Source organism: Haliaeetus albicilla, chromosome 3 (genome assembly GCF_947461875.1).
Source record: "Haliaeetus albicilla chromosome 3, bHalAlb1.1, whole genome shotgun sequence".
NCBI classification, from domain to species: Eukaryota; Metazoa; Chordata; class Aves; order Accipitriformes; family Accipitridae; genus Haliaeetus; species Haliaeetus albicilla.
In genome coordinates, this window is record NC_091485.1 from 51,613,370 (window position 1) to 51,626,302 (window position 12,933).

The window sequence follows — 12,933 nt, forward strand, 5'->3', positions numbered from 1 at the left end:
CTTCTGTCATTGACAATCCCAACCCAAGAGTGAAGCATTCAGGTGTCCGCAGTGGCAAATGCAATCAGTATTAGCAAGACTCCTTCTTAGGGGGACCTCCTGAGCTGTGCCCCCAGGCAGTGGTCAGGGAAGGCGCCAGCCTTTGCCCTGGCCTGGCATCCCATGTGCAGCATAGGAGTAGCTTACGTTGCCATAGCTGTGAAATCAGGGGATTGTCATATTGCAACGAACCTGGCTCCATGTATATAATCAGCTCAGCCTATTGTCATGGCGAGAACTCAGGACTTTCACCACCAAAAACGCAAGCTGCTACTGCTTCAGGGTGATACATGTTCCCTCTCGCAGCAGCACTACTTGTGGATTGGCGCAACCAAACGCTGTGCTTCACAGACTCCCCAAAATGAGAAGGTCTTGAGTGGGGGAGCCCGTAAGGCCTCCTGCAATAAAAAACGTGTTTGTTTACAGCAATGTTACAACAACATGATGTTGTTTACAACAATGGGTGGTGTTGTAGCCATGTCACCCCATTCTTGGCATCTCTTCATTGAGCCCCTATCTGTTGTCATTTCAAGGGTAAACTAGGTAACTTCACTCTAAAGATCCTTCATCACCAGTCCTGTCCTCCTAACTTAGCTACTAACTCTAACCACATCCATCAGTGAACATACCGGCTTCCCCAGGTCTTTTGTTAAGTTACAGAAAACACTTTTCCATGCTATCCTTTATGCCCTGAAGGCATACCCAGCTCACATTCATGAAATTACCCCATCCCTCCAAATGCTTCTTTTGCCAGGGTGCTGACAATAACCACGGTAATCATTAGGTGGCTGGTATGCTGAAACGCCCACCTATTCCACTGCATAAGGATGCTTCATCTCTTCCTTACGCTCTTTCACTGACCTCCCTTTACCCAAACACAGCCCATTTTCCCAAAAGCGAACTGTAACTTCATCGGGGGTGGGGGCATCCTTTTGTCCTGCACTTGTACAGCCCCTGCGACAGCGGGGCACTGGCACCCTGCTCCGGTAGTTCCTCACGATGCAAAAAGGAACCCAAGGCAGGTATGCGTCAAGGCCCAACCAACCACTTCTCTCACCAGGCCCTCGCAGCTGGCCCAGGGTTTTGTGCACGACCATCGAGCCTGGACTCTTCTGATAATGCTGTGCAGGGGGGAGGCCTCCCCTTCCACGGAGGGAGGCTCTCCGCAGAGGGCAGGTGGGGTTCCGAGCGAGAGGCACCCCCAGGAGATGCTCTGCGGCCTGGGTGGGCCCCTCTGAAGGGGCACGGTCCCTCTGCAGCCGGGCTGGCAGGCGGGGGCGGCAGGGACCAGCACTTCGCTGCCCGTGGGAAGGCGCTTTTGAAGGCTGCGAGGCGAGGCGGGCTGACAGGAGGTCGGAGCTTCGCGCCTCCGGAGCGGGCCGGGGCCGGGGCCGGGGCCGGGGCCGGCTGCAGGGGGAGCCCGCCCTGCGCCGGCACCCCGCCGCCGGAAACGCGGGCCAGCTGGCTGCCCGCGCCTCGGTACGCCTCGGTACGCCGCCGCTGCGCTCCGGCCGGCCCCCCTCCGCTCTGCTACCACAGTTCCGCCGCAGAAGACGCGCGACGGCGGGACCAACAGCGGGGCGGCAGGAAGTGAGGGGCCGCTGCGCTCCGCTCGCCGTGTTATGCGAGAGCGCTCCCGCCCCCGGGGCCGACGAGAGGCAGGCGGCGGCGGCAGGAGCGCAGGCGGGGCGGCGTCGCCCCGGAGAGAGCGGCGGGGGGCCCCGGCGGCGGGCGGGGGCCGCAGGCCGGCGATGGAGGAAGGTGAGGGGGGTGGCGGCGCGTGTGTCACCCTTATCCCTCTCCGCCGCCGGTACCGTGTGAGGGGGCGCGCGCCCAACGGGCGCCTCGGCGGGGCCGCCGCCGCCGCCTCAGGCCGCGGAGCTGGGGGGCAGGGAGGGAGGTCGGGAGGTCGGTGCGGCCCTGGCCGGCGCCTGCCGTGCCGTGCCGGGCTGGGGCCAGGGCCTGGGGCCGGTTCCCCTGGCGCAGGTCGGCAGTGTGGCTTTGGCTGGGGCTCGCGGTTTTGTGTCAGGTACGTGCCGGGGTAGCAGCGCCGGTACGAAGGTAAAGCGCCTGCCTGCGGGACGCGGAGTCGGCCTCCCTCGGCGGCCCCCGCTGACGAGGCCTCCTCTTCCCTGCCCAGGGCAGCCCGTCGTTTGCAGCACCGAGCGGGAGGAAGCTGGGTGGATGGGAGCCCAGAAACTTGGGGTCTGTTTCTGTTCCCTCACCCGGCATTGCCCCTGTGCAGAGCCCGCCGGGCAGCATCCGTCAGCTTCGTGGGCGCTTCTGTGAGCGTGCTTTTTCTTTGGCATCCCTTCCGTTTCCCCGACTGTATGTTTCAAGTCTGTCACATCCCTCGTTTCCCTTTTAGCCCCCCATAAAATTATTTTTCTCTAGGTCTCTTTTGTGCTAATTCCCTTCGTGGGCCCTAGGAGTTAGCATTTAGTTTTCTTGGGGAAATTGGCAGAAACACGACTGTAAGTAGGCACCCAGGGAAATGCAAGAGCAAAACAAGCATGTGCAATACTGTCCCATGGTATATTGCAGCCTCCCAGCTGTTCTCACCTGGGGTACTTTCTGAGCTGGACATGGTTTCTGTGTATTTGGTAGTCTTTGGTTGTTTGTCCTCCACAAATGTGTCCATCTTCTCTTGAATCTGTGTAAGCTCTTCATTTACAGAACATTCTTTGGGTAGGAGTGGTCTACATGAAGGCAATGTGCAACGAACTGGTTCCTTCTAGCCTGACTCACTGGGTTTGTTTGATAACTTCTTGTTCCAGTATTAGAAAAGAAGGTGAATCACTGCTCTCTATTCAGCCTGCTTGTGTACTTCACTACCTTGTAGACCTCCGGCATGTTTCTCTTGGTCATTTTCTTTTCCAGACTGAGGCATCCTCAGCTTGCTTCCTGGTTCCTTGTATGGGAGCCATTGCACACCTTTGATCATCCTCATGGCCCTTCTCTAAACATTTCCCAGCTCTATCTTATCCTTCTTTAGATGAGAGGACAAGAATTGCAGGCAGTGCTCAATTTGCAGGTGAAAAATGGATTAATATAGTGGCACACAGGAGCAATGGATACACACCAAAAAAAGTGGAATGTATGTTGTCTGAACAAGAGTTGGAAAAAAATGCACTGGGAACTTCCAGAGAGCTAGAAAGCAATCTCATGAAAAATTGCATGCTGGATAGAGAGGTACTGGAGGCTGTGTCATCAGTTCAAAATCCTAGATTATTTTTAGTTGTCACCTTGTTTGACTTTCATTTCACCCCATTTAAAGGATTCATAGAAGAGGAAACAGCGTTTTTCTTGTTTGAGGCAGCTGCAAATGCAACAGAAGTAGCATACTTGGATCCTTCTTTGTTATTGCTTTGAGGGGGGGAATCTGTTGAGCAGTCTTCAAAACTGAGGTGAAGATCATTTGCTGACTGAGATGTAGTTGTTTCGGAATTAGAATTTTAAATTGTTCTTTCTTTGGGCATTTTCTATTACTGCTGGTAAGTCTAGACTTCATAAGTGTGTTACACTTCTAATATGGCTTACTTATCTGCCAGAAGAGCGAAAGAAATGCCTTTTCCTCCAGTGTTCTCACTGCTGTTGCTTATGACAAGGGCATACAGTTGTCTTTCCAAGCACGTATCTACCCATTCTGGTGATCTAGGGGTTTTTGCCCCATTTTATTTTGTGTGGTACAAGTGACTTTTCAGTGCAGTGCACTTAGTGTTTGTGTTGCTGATTAACTCGTATACATGACGTGAAGAGATACTGGTGTATATTTCATTTTGGATTGACAGAATGATAAATGTGATACTAAACACCCTAAACCTTGTTTTGTTCAATATATTTCCAATTCTTGTCTTATTTAAGAAGATAGGCATTTTCTGTTCATTCCATGAAAAATGTTATCATTGAAGTCTTGATTTGCTCAGAATAACTTATAAATTGCTTTGAAAATTCTGTTAAAACACAAATACATGTGTCCTGATACAGGCAGACACCACTAACAGTTTATTTATATTGCGATCTCTAGTTTCTAACTTCTAGATTTAAAAGTTGGGAGTTAAAAGTAGACTGGTTTAGACTTGAAGTAATATGCAACCAGAGTAATTAAAAGGCTTGTTGTGGGATGTGAAGATTGACACCTCAAGTTTAAAGTTGAATGGCTTTATGAAAAGAGCTGTTTTATGTCCAGAGGAAATCAGTGGCTACAAAATCTCAAGCAATGTTGCACAGTAGGTCAAACTGGAGAGCTAAAAAATCTGGAGCATGAGTTACAGTTAAACCTTTTCATCGCAATTCTAAATGACATAAATTCTAAATGACATAAATGTGTCATCTTTAATATAGTAATTATAACAGACTTTTGGCAATGAGTCCTTCTGTATGGAGACTTACACTCTGTGAATTAGCCTTGTTGCCTTTCAGACTGTAAAATAAATGGGCCAGGGCTTCAAACTGCTGTTGTTTACAGAAAACTTAACAGAAGCCAAAGAAGCCCTCAGTCTTGTGATGTGATCTACATGGCCTAGCAGACTAGGCTTTTTAATTATATGTTAGACTAAAAATTCATAAATCTGCTTAGTTCCAGTAGATCTGGAAAAAAGTAGCAATATATTTACTTTATAGTACCATATATTTGCTTTATAAAAGCTTTCACCATATGAATAACAGGCAGCTCAATTTAAAAGTAATGGACAAGCCCAGTTTATGTATTACAGTATAATGTGCTTAGTACACTACTGTACTATAGCAGCATGAAACCAGGATGAGAGTACAATGAAATTGGCACCAATTTCTCCCAGTGTCTCTATCAACTTATCTAAACTACTGCTTTCCTTCATTTGTGTAATACATTCACCATGGAATAAACCAGTTAGCTTCCAGTTTGGGTTCTGGGTAATCCCAGAGTATGGCCTCAGGAGAAAACTATTGGATTTTCTAAGGAATAACATACAAATTGATTTCTCTATTGTTACATTATTATTTTAGTTAGGCATATGACATACTTTAATTGAGTCTTTTTGTCAAATATATCTGCTCTGGGATTAAATCAGTAGCAATTACTGGCTGTTACTTGCTGCTGTGTGCATTTCTCAGAGTGCAATTTTAGGTATTGTGTTGGAATAACTTAAAAAAAAATGTCTTCAGGGGCAGCAGACCTGCGACAGAGAAAGAAGCAAAACTGTACAGAATCTGACAAAATGGCTTCAGAGGAGAGAAACAAAGAAAACGCAAAGCTGGGAAGATCGCCAAAGTGTAAGCTACAGAATTTTTAGCCAACTTCTGATTTATTTTTCATTATTCTTTAACATTTTATGGGAAGATATTTGTAGCACAGTAATTTATAACAGACTTATTTTGAATTAGGTTTTTGAATGTTTCAAGAAAAAACAGGCATGCACTTTAGAATTCTTTAATAATGACATTTTATGTATTGCAGAGTGAAACGGTAGTTCTGGATTGTTTCAGGTTGGGGGCGGGGGGGAGGGGAGAGGCAGATGGGTTAAGAATCTTACTGTTGTTACTATTTGAGTACAAATAAATATTTTAATTGCGCCTGGAGTGATCTTTTGGTTGGGGAGCTGAAAGGCGTGAAGTAATGGTACTGAAACATGAACAGACAAAAAGTTCTTACAGCTTTTCAAGAAACAGAACTAAACCCAGGTGTAATTTTAGGCAAGTGCTCACGAGCTACCAAAAACTTTTATATTAGAAATGCGTACTAACTTGAAGGAGCTACAGGTGAAGTAGACACCCATTGAATGAGTTTGGTAAAATTCAGATTAGTTCCTTCCTCTCATATTTAAAAACAGAATGGAGAATAGAATGTGTTGGTATTGATGCTAGATGTTGTATTGCCACCTCTTTCTGTTAATGCCTCTAAGAAGTTTGTGGTGTTCTGGGTTTAGAGTTTGCTCTGTTTACTTGGAAGACACTTTTTCTTCTTGGAATTCATTTGAAAATGAAACTTACTAGCATGGAGAGAAATCTGCAGTGTAGTGTGTGAGTATTTTTTTTGAGAGTCGTATGAAGCAATGGTAACAACTGGGAAAGAAAATTCTGCAGGACAGGAGTAACAAATGAGTTCTCAATGTATCTGTGCTGCTGATGGTGTGATAATTCGGATGCTAGTAAGTTTACTTGCTGTTCAGAAATGAGTCATATGTAGGGCATACTGTTTGTTTCTAAATCCTCTGGACTATTTTAGCTTTTTCGCTGTCCCTTTTCAGATATGTTAATTCAGCGTTTTGCGAAACTTTTCTTTGGCTGTCTTGCGGCAGTCACTAGTGGAATGATGTACGCTGTGTACCTCTCAACATATCATGAACGGAAATTCTGGTTTTCCAGCAGGCAGGTAAAGAAAAAGTTAAACTACTGAAACAAAAGCCAAATTGTATCCTTGAAATCAAAGCTGATCCATGTCAGGTTGGAACTACTTGCTTATAGAATCCTGTGTCCTCTTGCTCAGGCCTCTGTCTTTGATATAGTCTCTTTTTTTTGTTTTCTTTCTTTCTTTCTTTTTTTTTTTTAAGTGTTTCTCCTACTACCAGTAGTCTTGTCTTGTCATGCTTTTGTATGTTTTTCCATGCCACCCTTTATAATTGAAATACCTTTCTAAAATTTGGAGAAAAAACTGAAGCATACTGGGATTGCATAAGCTAAACAACAGGAATGTATGTTTTGGGTTTGTTTTTTTTAAGAACTGTATTATTTAGTGAAGTATGGAAAGTTGAATGAAATTCAGGTTTGTGAATATGAAAGGATCCTGTGGATCTTGTGCTGACTTATGATGTAGATTTGAGTTGCTCTGATTCCAAGCATGTTTGCTAAGTTATAGAGGCCTTTATATACCTGACGGAGGTGCTGTGAAGATTAATGTTTTGTGGAATACTTTGAAGATGTACAGTAGAGTCATAACCAAGTGCTGTATTACAAAACCAGTCTATCTGAAAATATATAGTCTTCTATGGGAAGAGATTGCAGGAGGTGAATATATTTTTTTTTTTTCTAGGAACTTGAACGAGAAATTACATTTCAGGGTGACAGCGCCATTTATTACTCATTCTATAAAGAACTGCTAAAGGCTCCTTCCTTTGAAAGAGGTACAAACCCTGTTTGTTTTATTAACCTTGAAAAGTCCTGTTCCGTTTGGAGATAGTAAAAAACCTCCTGCAGACTGGGGAGACTGATTTTATACTCTTATACAGGTATATCAGTCAGATTAAAAACTGCAAACTGTCCTAACTTTTCAGTGCCTTTTAAAAAAACAATATTTAACTATCCTGTATTCCACCAGATCGCCTTTAATCACTACTTTGCAGTGGGATTAATATTACTCTCATACTGCCCCGTATGGAAGTTATCATTGGGTTTGCCTATGCTACATAGTGGATTTTCTGCCATGTAAGCATAATTTATGTTTAATCTGGGAGTGGGGGATGGAAATTACTGTTTTCCATCCTCTGTGAGAAGATGGAACAGTTTCTGTCAAGAGTTGATCTGCTCCATCCTGTCCTTGCCAGAGGTTTCTACTCCTGTCAGCTATGATGAATAGATGTTGATGAGCACTGAGTGATGGGGACAGAAATCAAAAGGAAGGAGAACAAACTGGGTGGCCATGGTCTCTCCTTCCTTTGCACCCCTGATCTTTATCCTGCGCTGGCTCTAGAGCTCACTCACCCTAGGTCCCTAAACCAGCAGAAAACTAAAGCAATGAAAAGAAGATGGAACAATTTAATGCTAGTTTAGTGAGTTCAGAAGGGCAGCTGGCTAGCATGGGGAAAAGGCGAGAACTCCAGAAGAGGGAGTGAACAGCCCTATCTCTCAGTGGTCAGCCGTTGAATTAGTTCAGTCCCCTTGTGAAACCTCATCTGAAGCCAGTTAAACTTTGTATGTATAGTTTTATTGGTTAAACAGTTTCCCAGCTGATGTGTAGCACGTCAGCAATATATAATGGGTCTTCGATACAGTCAGTTCCTCATTATCTCTGGGGAGATCACCCTTGCTCTGAATAGATAGACTGCCTCGTCCAGGCATGCTGCCTGTGCAAACAGGTAGACTCATGTGTCTACTAGGTATTATGGGGGCACGCAGTTTTCAAAGGTGTATCATAGCTGTGCTGGACCCAGTTATAAGTCCTGCAAGACCTGGTTTGGCCTGCAGAGAACCAGCTGCAGACCACACACCAAGATACACTCAGAGATGGAAGCAGTTAGCTTGTTTGGCTGTTGCATTGTTGTTGGGGGTTTTGTTCCTTTCCCCCCCCCCCCCTCTAATTTGGATTATTTTTCCTCTTCCCTCTATTGTCCTAAGTAATGACAAGTCTTTAAATATAATATCTCAGAATCATGTATCCTTCAAGTATGCCAGCTTCAATTTTATCTTGATCCCATACAAAGGCGTATTGTGTTGAGTGAGTGATTCTCAGAAGTCTCAGAAACACAGGGCTGAAAATGGTGACAAGGCCATCATATCTGACCTCTTTGTGGAGATGGGTTTAATGCATCCTGCTTGTCCCTATTAGGTATTTGTATCACTTCTTAACCTCCTGTGAAGGTGATCTGTAGGTAGCTGGTTCCAGGGCTGCATCAGTAGGTTACTGAAAAGACTGCGCTTTAGCTGGTTAGTTTTGGGCCTTCTATTTAAAGACTAGATCAGAAAATGGTAGTAACTTTGTCACTAAATTAGTACGGTGGAGTGGCATCTGGCACAGAAATTTCTCCTTCCTTTAAAATTAGGAGTGGTGAATCAGTCAGTAGCTTTAATGGTCAAGTCTGTTTCCCCCTACTTTTGAGTATGCTTTCACCTCTTTTAAGAACAGCAATAGTAAGTGATTCCAAGAATAATACTTTTTTTTTTGTCTACAGGTGTTTATGAGTTGACACACAACAATAAGACAGTATCACTGAAGACGATAAATGCAGTCCAGCAAATGACTTTGTACCCAGAGTTGATTGCCAGTGTTTTATATCAAGCATCTGGTAGCGAAGTATGTGCATTTCTCCTACTTCCTGTGCTTTCGTTGTGGTTGTGTATGTGTGTGTGTATGAGACTTTCTATGCTGTATACAATAAACACATGCAATATTTGCTGAATGAGTTGAGCTACGCCTCTCACCAGATCCAGGTTCTCCTCAATTATGATCAGTCTCTGGCATAGGATTTTGGGGGTTTATATGCACTAAACTTTTCTGTCTGTTATTCTTTACTTCTACAAACTGCTTAGAAATTTGGAGAGTATCTGTGCTATCCATTAAAAACAGGAAAGTTAGCTCCTTCGGAGTACAGAAGTCTGTTATAGTGGTACCTGTCTCTAGGCATTCCCATATAGATAAAAGAGAAAAACACTTTTGTAGATAAACCTTTTGTCTCTCTCTGCTCTGCTCAGGCTTTGTTCTGCTTATGCTGCATACTTGTGTCCTCTCTCATTTACCTTTCTTTTTTTATTAATTTTGGAACCGTTTTTGCCACATCTTTACTTCTCCAAGTTTCTCCCCTACATAACTTCTTCCAGTAGTCCTGTGAACTTTGTATCTCACTGCAGTATAGATTTATTAAATCTGACACATAACAATGTTCATGCTAAAACAAATACAAAAATCATGGCACTAGCAAGCTGAGTCCTGAAGTGTGCTTTTAATTCACACTGCTTTGTTCTCCCTGAGCCCAAAATAAAAGCATGCTCAATACTTTTCTAGAATAGGGGCTGTCTCTTACCTGTTTGTAAAGCACCTAGCACACTGTTAGCAGTATGCAAATAGTAAATAGTAATCATTTCCAGCTTCAGCTCAGTTGCCGCTATGTCTCTTCGTTTTTATTTGTAATTTCAGGAAGTTATTGAACCAGTGTATTTCTACATTGGTATAGTTTTTGGACTGCAGGGAATTTATGTGACTGCATTGTTTGTAACCAGTTGGGTTATGAGTGGGACTTGGCTGGCAGGAATGCTGACTGTAGCATGGTTCATTATTAACAGGTAAGAAAAACATCTTTCTACAATCTAGTTTGTGAATAAGGCATTTTAAAATATTAGAGCGGATTGAAATGCTTTCTATTAAACTTTGTGTTCTCATTTTGAGAGCAAGCTCTTATGCTGAATACAAAACATTTCCCAGAGATGCACTCATTCTCATGATGCTTTTATTAATGGAAAGGCCTCCTGTTGTCCAAACCATCCACACTGCTAGATGAACTGACTTGATGTATGTGTGTGAATACAGGAGTGTTCTCACGCAATTCCATTTTGCAAAAACATTCCTCAGAAGGTTTTGGTTTTGTGCTGGTGAAGAATGAAAACAAATTTCCAAAGCTGCTGTAAAACAGAATTCTTCTCTGTGTCCAGCTCTAAATGTTGTGACGGTTGTTCTGTTGCTTAGAAGGAAATGACCTTGATTTTTCTTGTAAAGAGTCTTTGATTTTTTATTTTTTTTTTAATCTGCATTTTGTAGTGGGTTTTTGTGCAAAGTGGAATCTTCTTAGAGGATCCTGATCTCAAGGGTTTTTTTATTTTAAAACATTTCACTTGCAAGAAAATGTTCCTTCCCTTTATGAAACACTGCAGTAATCGAGAGCCTCATTTGGGCAATGAGAACTTGTGTTCAGGCTCCTGGTTTGTCACCAAGTAGCTCTGGGGCTTTCTGTGAGCTTGAGAGCACTTGAAAGAAAAGACTTATGGAGGAGCAAAATGTTAGAGATATGCCTTTAAAGTTGAACTGTTGGGAGGCGTCTTTTAGGAGTGTGAAGTCATCATGACCAAATCCGTGATTAGTAGCTAAAAATACTGCTCATCAAGCTGGTGTAAACAGTAGAAAGTAGGAAAAATGGTGAATAAAGCTGTATTTTTTTCAACAGCAAAGAAGATTAAACAATGTTAACAAATTGAAAGGTCTAGTAGTTAAAAAAGCTCCAAATACGCCTCTGTAAGAGGCTTCAGAGGTAAAAGTAAAAGGTGATGCTTTCAAATATCTAAATGATTAAGGAGCTTGAGGCTTCTTTTTAAAAGCATAGTAGACACAAAGAAGACTATGTACCTCTGAAACTGATGCCTTTGATCACATTTGAAAGTGTGACTTGTGCTTCTAAGTCACTTTAGCACTTTTAAAACTTTCTCCTACAGCTCTAATTGTGCAGATACTGTCAAGTCATTCCATGAGAAGACCCTGCATGCTCCCCATCCGTCTTTAATCTCTTGTTTTGCTGGGCAGAGTTTTCCCTGTAGACAGAGTATCTGCTGGTGCTGCTGCTATGAGGGAGCACTACTTTGGATTCTAAGTATGTTGTGCTCGACCGCTTAAATCACTTATTTAAAACATATTGTGTGAGAACTGAAAGGAATCTTTTCTCTCAGCTGTGAGCTGATTTTCATTGTAATGTGAAAAGCTGCTGTTACAGCAGTGATCCCCTGCCTACGGACATAACATAAGACCATTTAGCACTGCTCATGGCCAAAGAAGGCTCCATTGTCACAGTGCAGGTTGGCAGAAGCAGTGCATGTTGCGTGCAGTGCGTGATGCGTCCGGCTCACACAGTGTTGTGGGCCAGAAAAGGCTGGAGGCAGATGGTCTTTGGCTTCAGTCCTGTAAATGCCACCTAATAAGGAGACCTGCTGAATAAATAACTAAAGATTGGACCTTCCATGCTGATATTAAATTTGTGACCTGTATCAGCAGTGAAATTGTGTCAGTATTACTTTACAGCTAACACAGGAATAGTTTGCTTGCAAGGCCACACTGATAACTAGAAGTGACATTTAGGCTTTCCTTGATACTTTTGTTCCATAAATCTTTTAATAATTTTGTTTGTCTGTACTTTATTCTAGGACAGATACAACAAGAATTGATTACTCCATACCATCAAGGGAAAATTGGGCTTTGCCATATTTTGCATGTCAAGTAGCAGCTCTCACAGGCTATTTAAAAAAAACCCTAAATTGTTCTGCTGAGGTAAAGCAAAATTAATTTCTTAATAAAGAGTTGCTGGTAGAACTGTGCTCTAGAGTAGTTACCTCTCTCACTATTGCCCTATTAAGCAGAAAACAATAGATGTTTTGTTTGTTCTTTTCAAAACAGCCACTTGGATTTCACCTAGGCATGTGCAGTTTTTGCTAAGCGACTCGTGCCCTGCCCTGTTATGCCCCCATGAGGGTTCAGAGAGAACAGTGTGGTAAAGAGCTGTGTGCTGTCTTTTTAAAATAAACTGATGCAGATTTTTTCTCACTGTGTAAATTATTTTGTTGCTCTTCCTGTTGCTTGGAGAAGATGGTGGTAACTTCCTTTCCCTGTCTCACTGTCAAAGATGTTTCTTCTGATTGGTTTTAAATGTTTTTGAATGTTTCAGTAATTTCTTCCATCTGACAATGTTAAATATGTCTGAAGTCAGTATTTTGATTATTTCCTAAAATAATAATTAATTTCCATAGTTTCTGTTTTAATGACCTCTCAGTTACTTAGTGACAGAGATGCATAGTATGAAATTAATGCTTTTTTTTGGTTTTCTTTTTTTCTCTAGAAGTTTTGTTACCTTTTGGTGAGTGCTTCAACGTATACCTTCATGATGATGTGGGAATACAGTCATTACCTCCTGTTTGTCCAGGCTGTTTCTCTTTTTCTGCTAGACAGCTTTGCCCTGGCACAGACAGAGAAGGTATTAGAACTCTTCAGCCTACTGATAATTGGGGACTTAAATACAGCCTCAGAGGTGCCTGCCGTAAATAATGCTCAGGAGCTCCAAAGGGTGCAGACTGAGTGAGGACTTGAGCGTCTTGCAGCGTGGGTCCAGCTGAAGTGCATGTCATGTCCGTCAGAAGAATAAAATGAGTTTAAGCTCACTGTCTTTTGGACTACTGTGTTTGGGACAGCTTTCCTAACAAAAGGGTCAGAAGCGAGACAAAGCTGCTGAG

General features: G+C 43.1%; 1 protein-coding gene across 1 annotated transcript in view; it reads left to right on the top strand.

The window, feature by feature from the left end:
* Positions 1-719: 719 nt before the first annotated feature.
* Positions 720-12,933, top strand: part of DPY19L4 (dpy-19 like 4) — a 37,218-nt gene continuing 25,004 nt past the window's right edge. The window contains 10 exon segments of the mRNA XM_069779696.1: positions 720-1,164; positions 1,167-1,462; positions 1,464-1,800; positions 5,185-5,292; positions 6,267-6,391; positions 7,049-7,139; positions 8,904-9,025; positions 9,866-10,011; positions 11,854-11,977; positions 12,543-12,677. Coding sequence (XP_069635797.1) covers positions 867-1,164; positions 1,167-1,462; positions 1,464-1,800; positions 5,185-5,292; positions 6,267-6,391; positions 7,049-7,139; positions 8,904-9,025; positions 9,866-10,011; positions 11,854-11,977; positions 12,543-12,677 — 1,782 coding nt within the window. The 5' untranslated portion in view covers positions 720-866.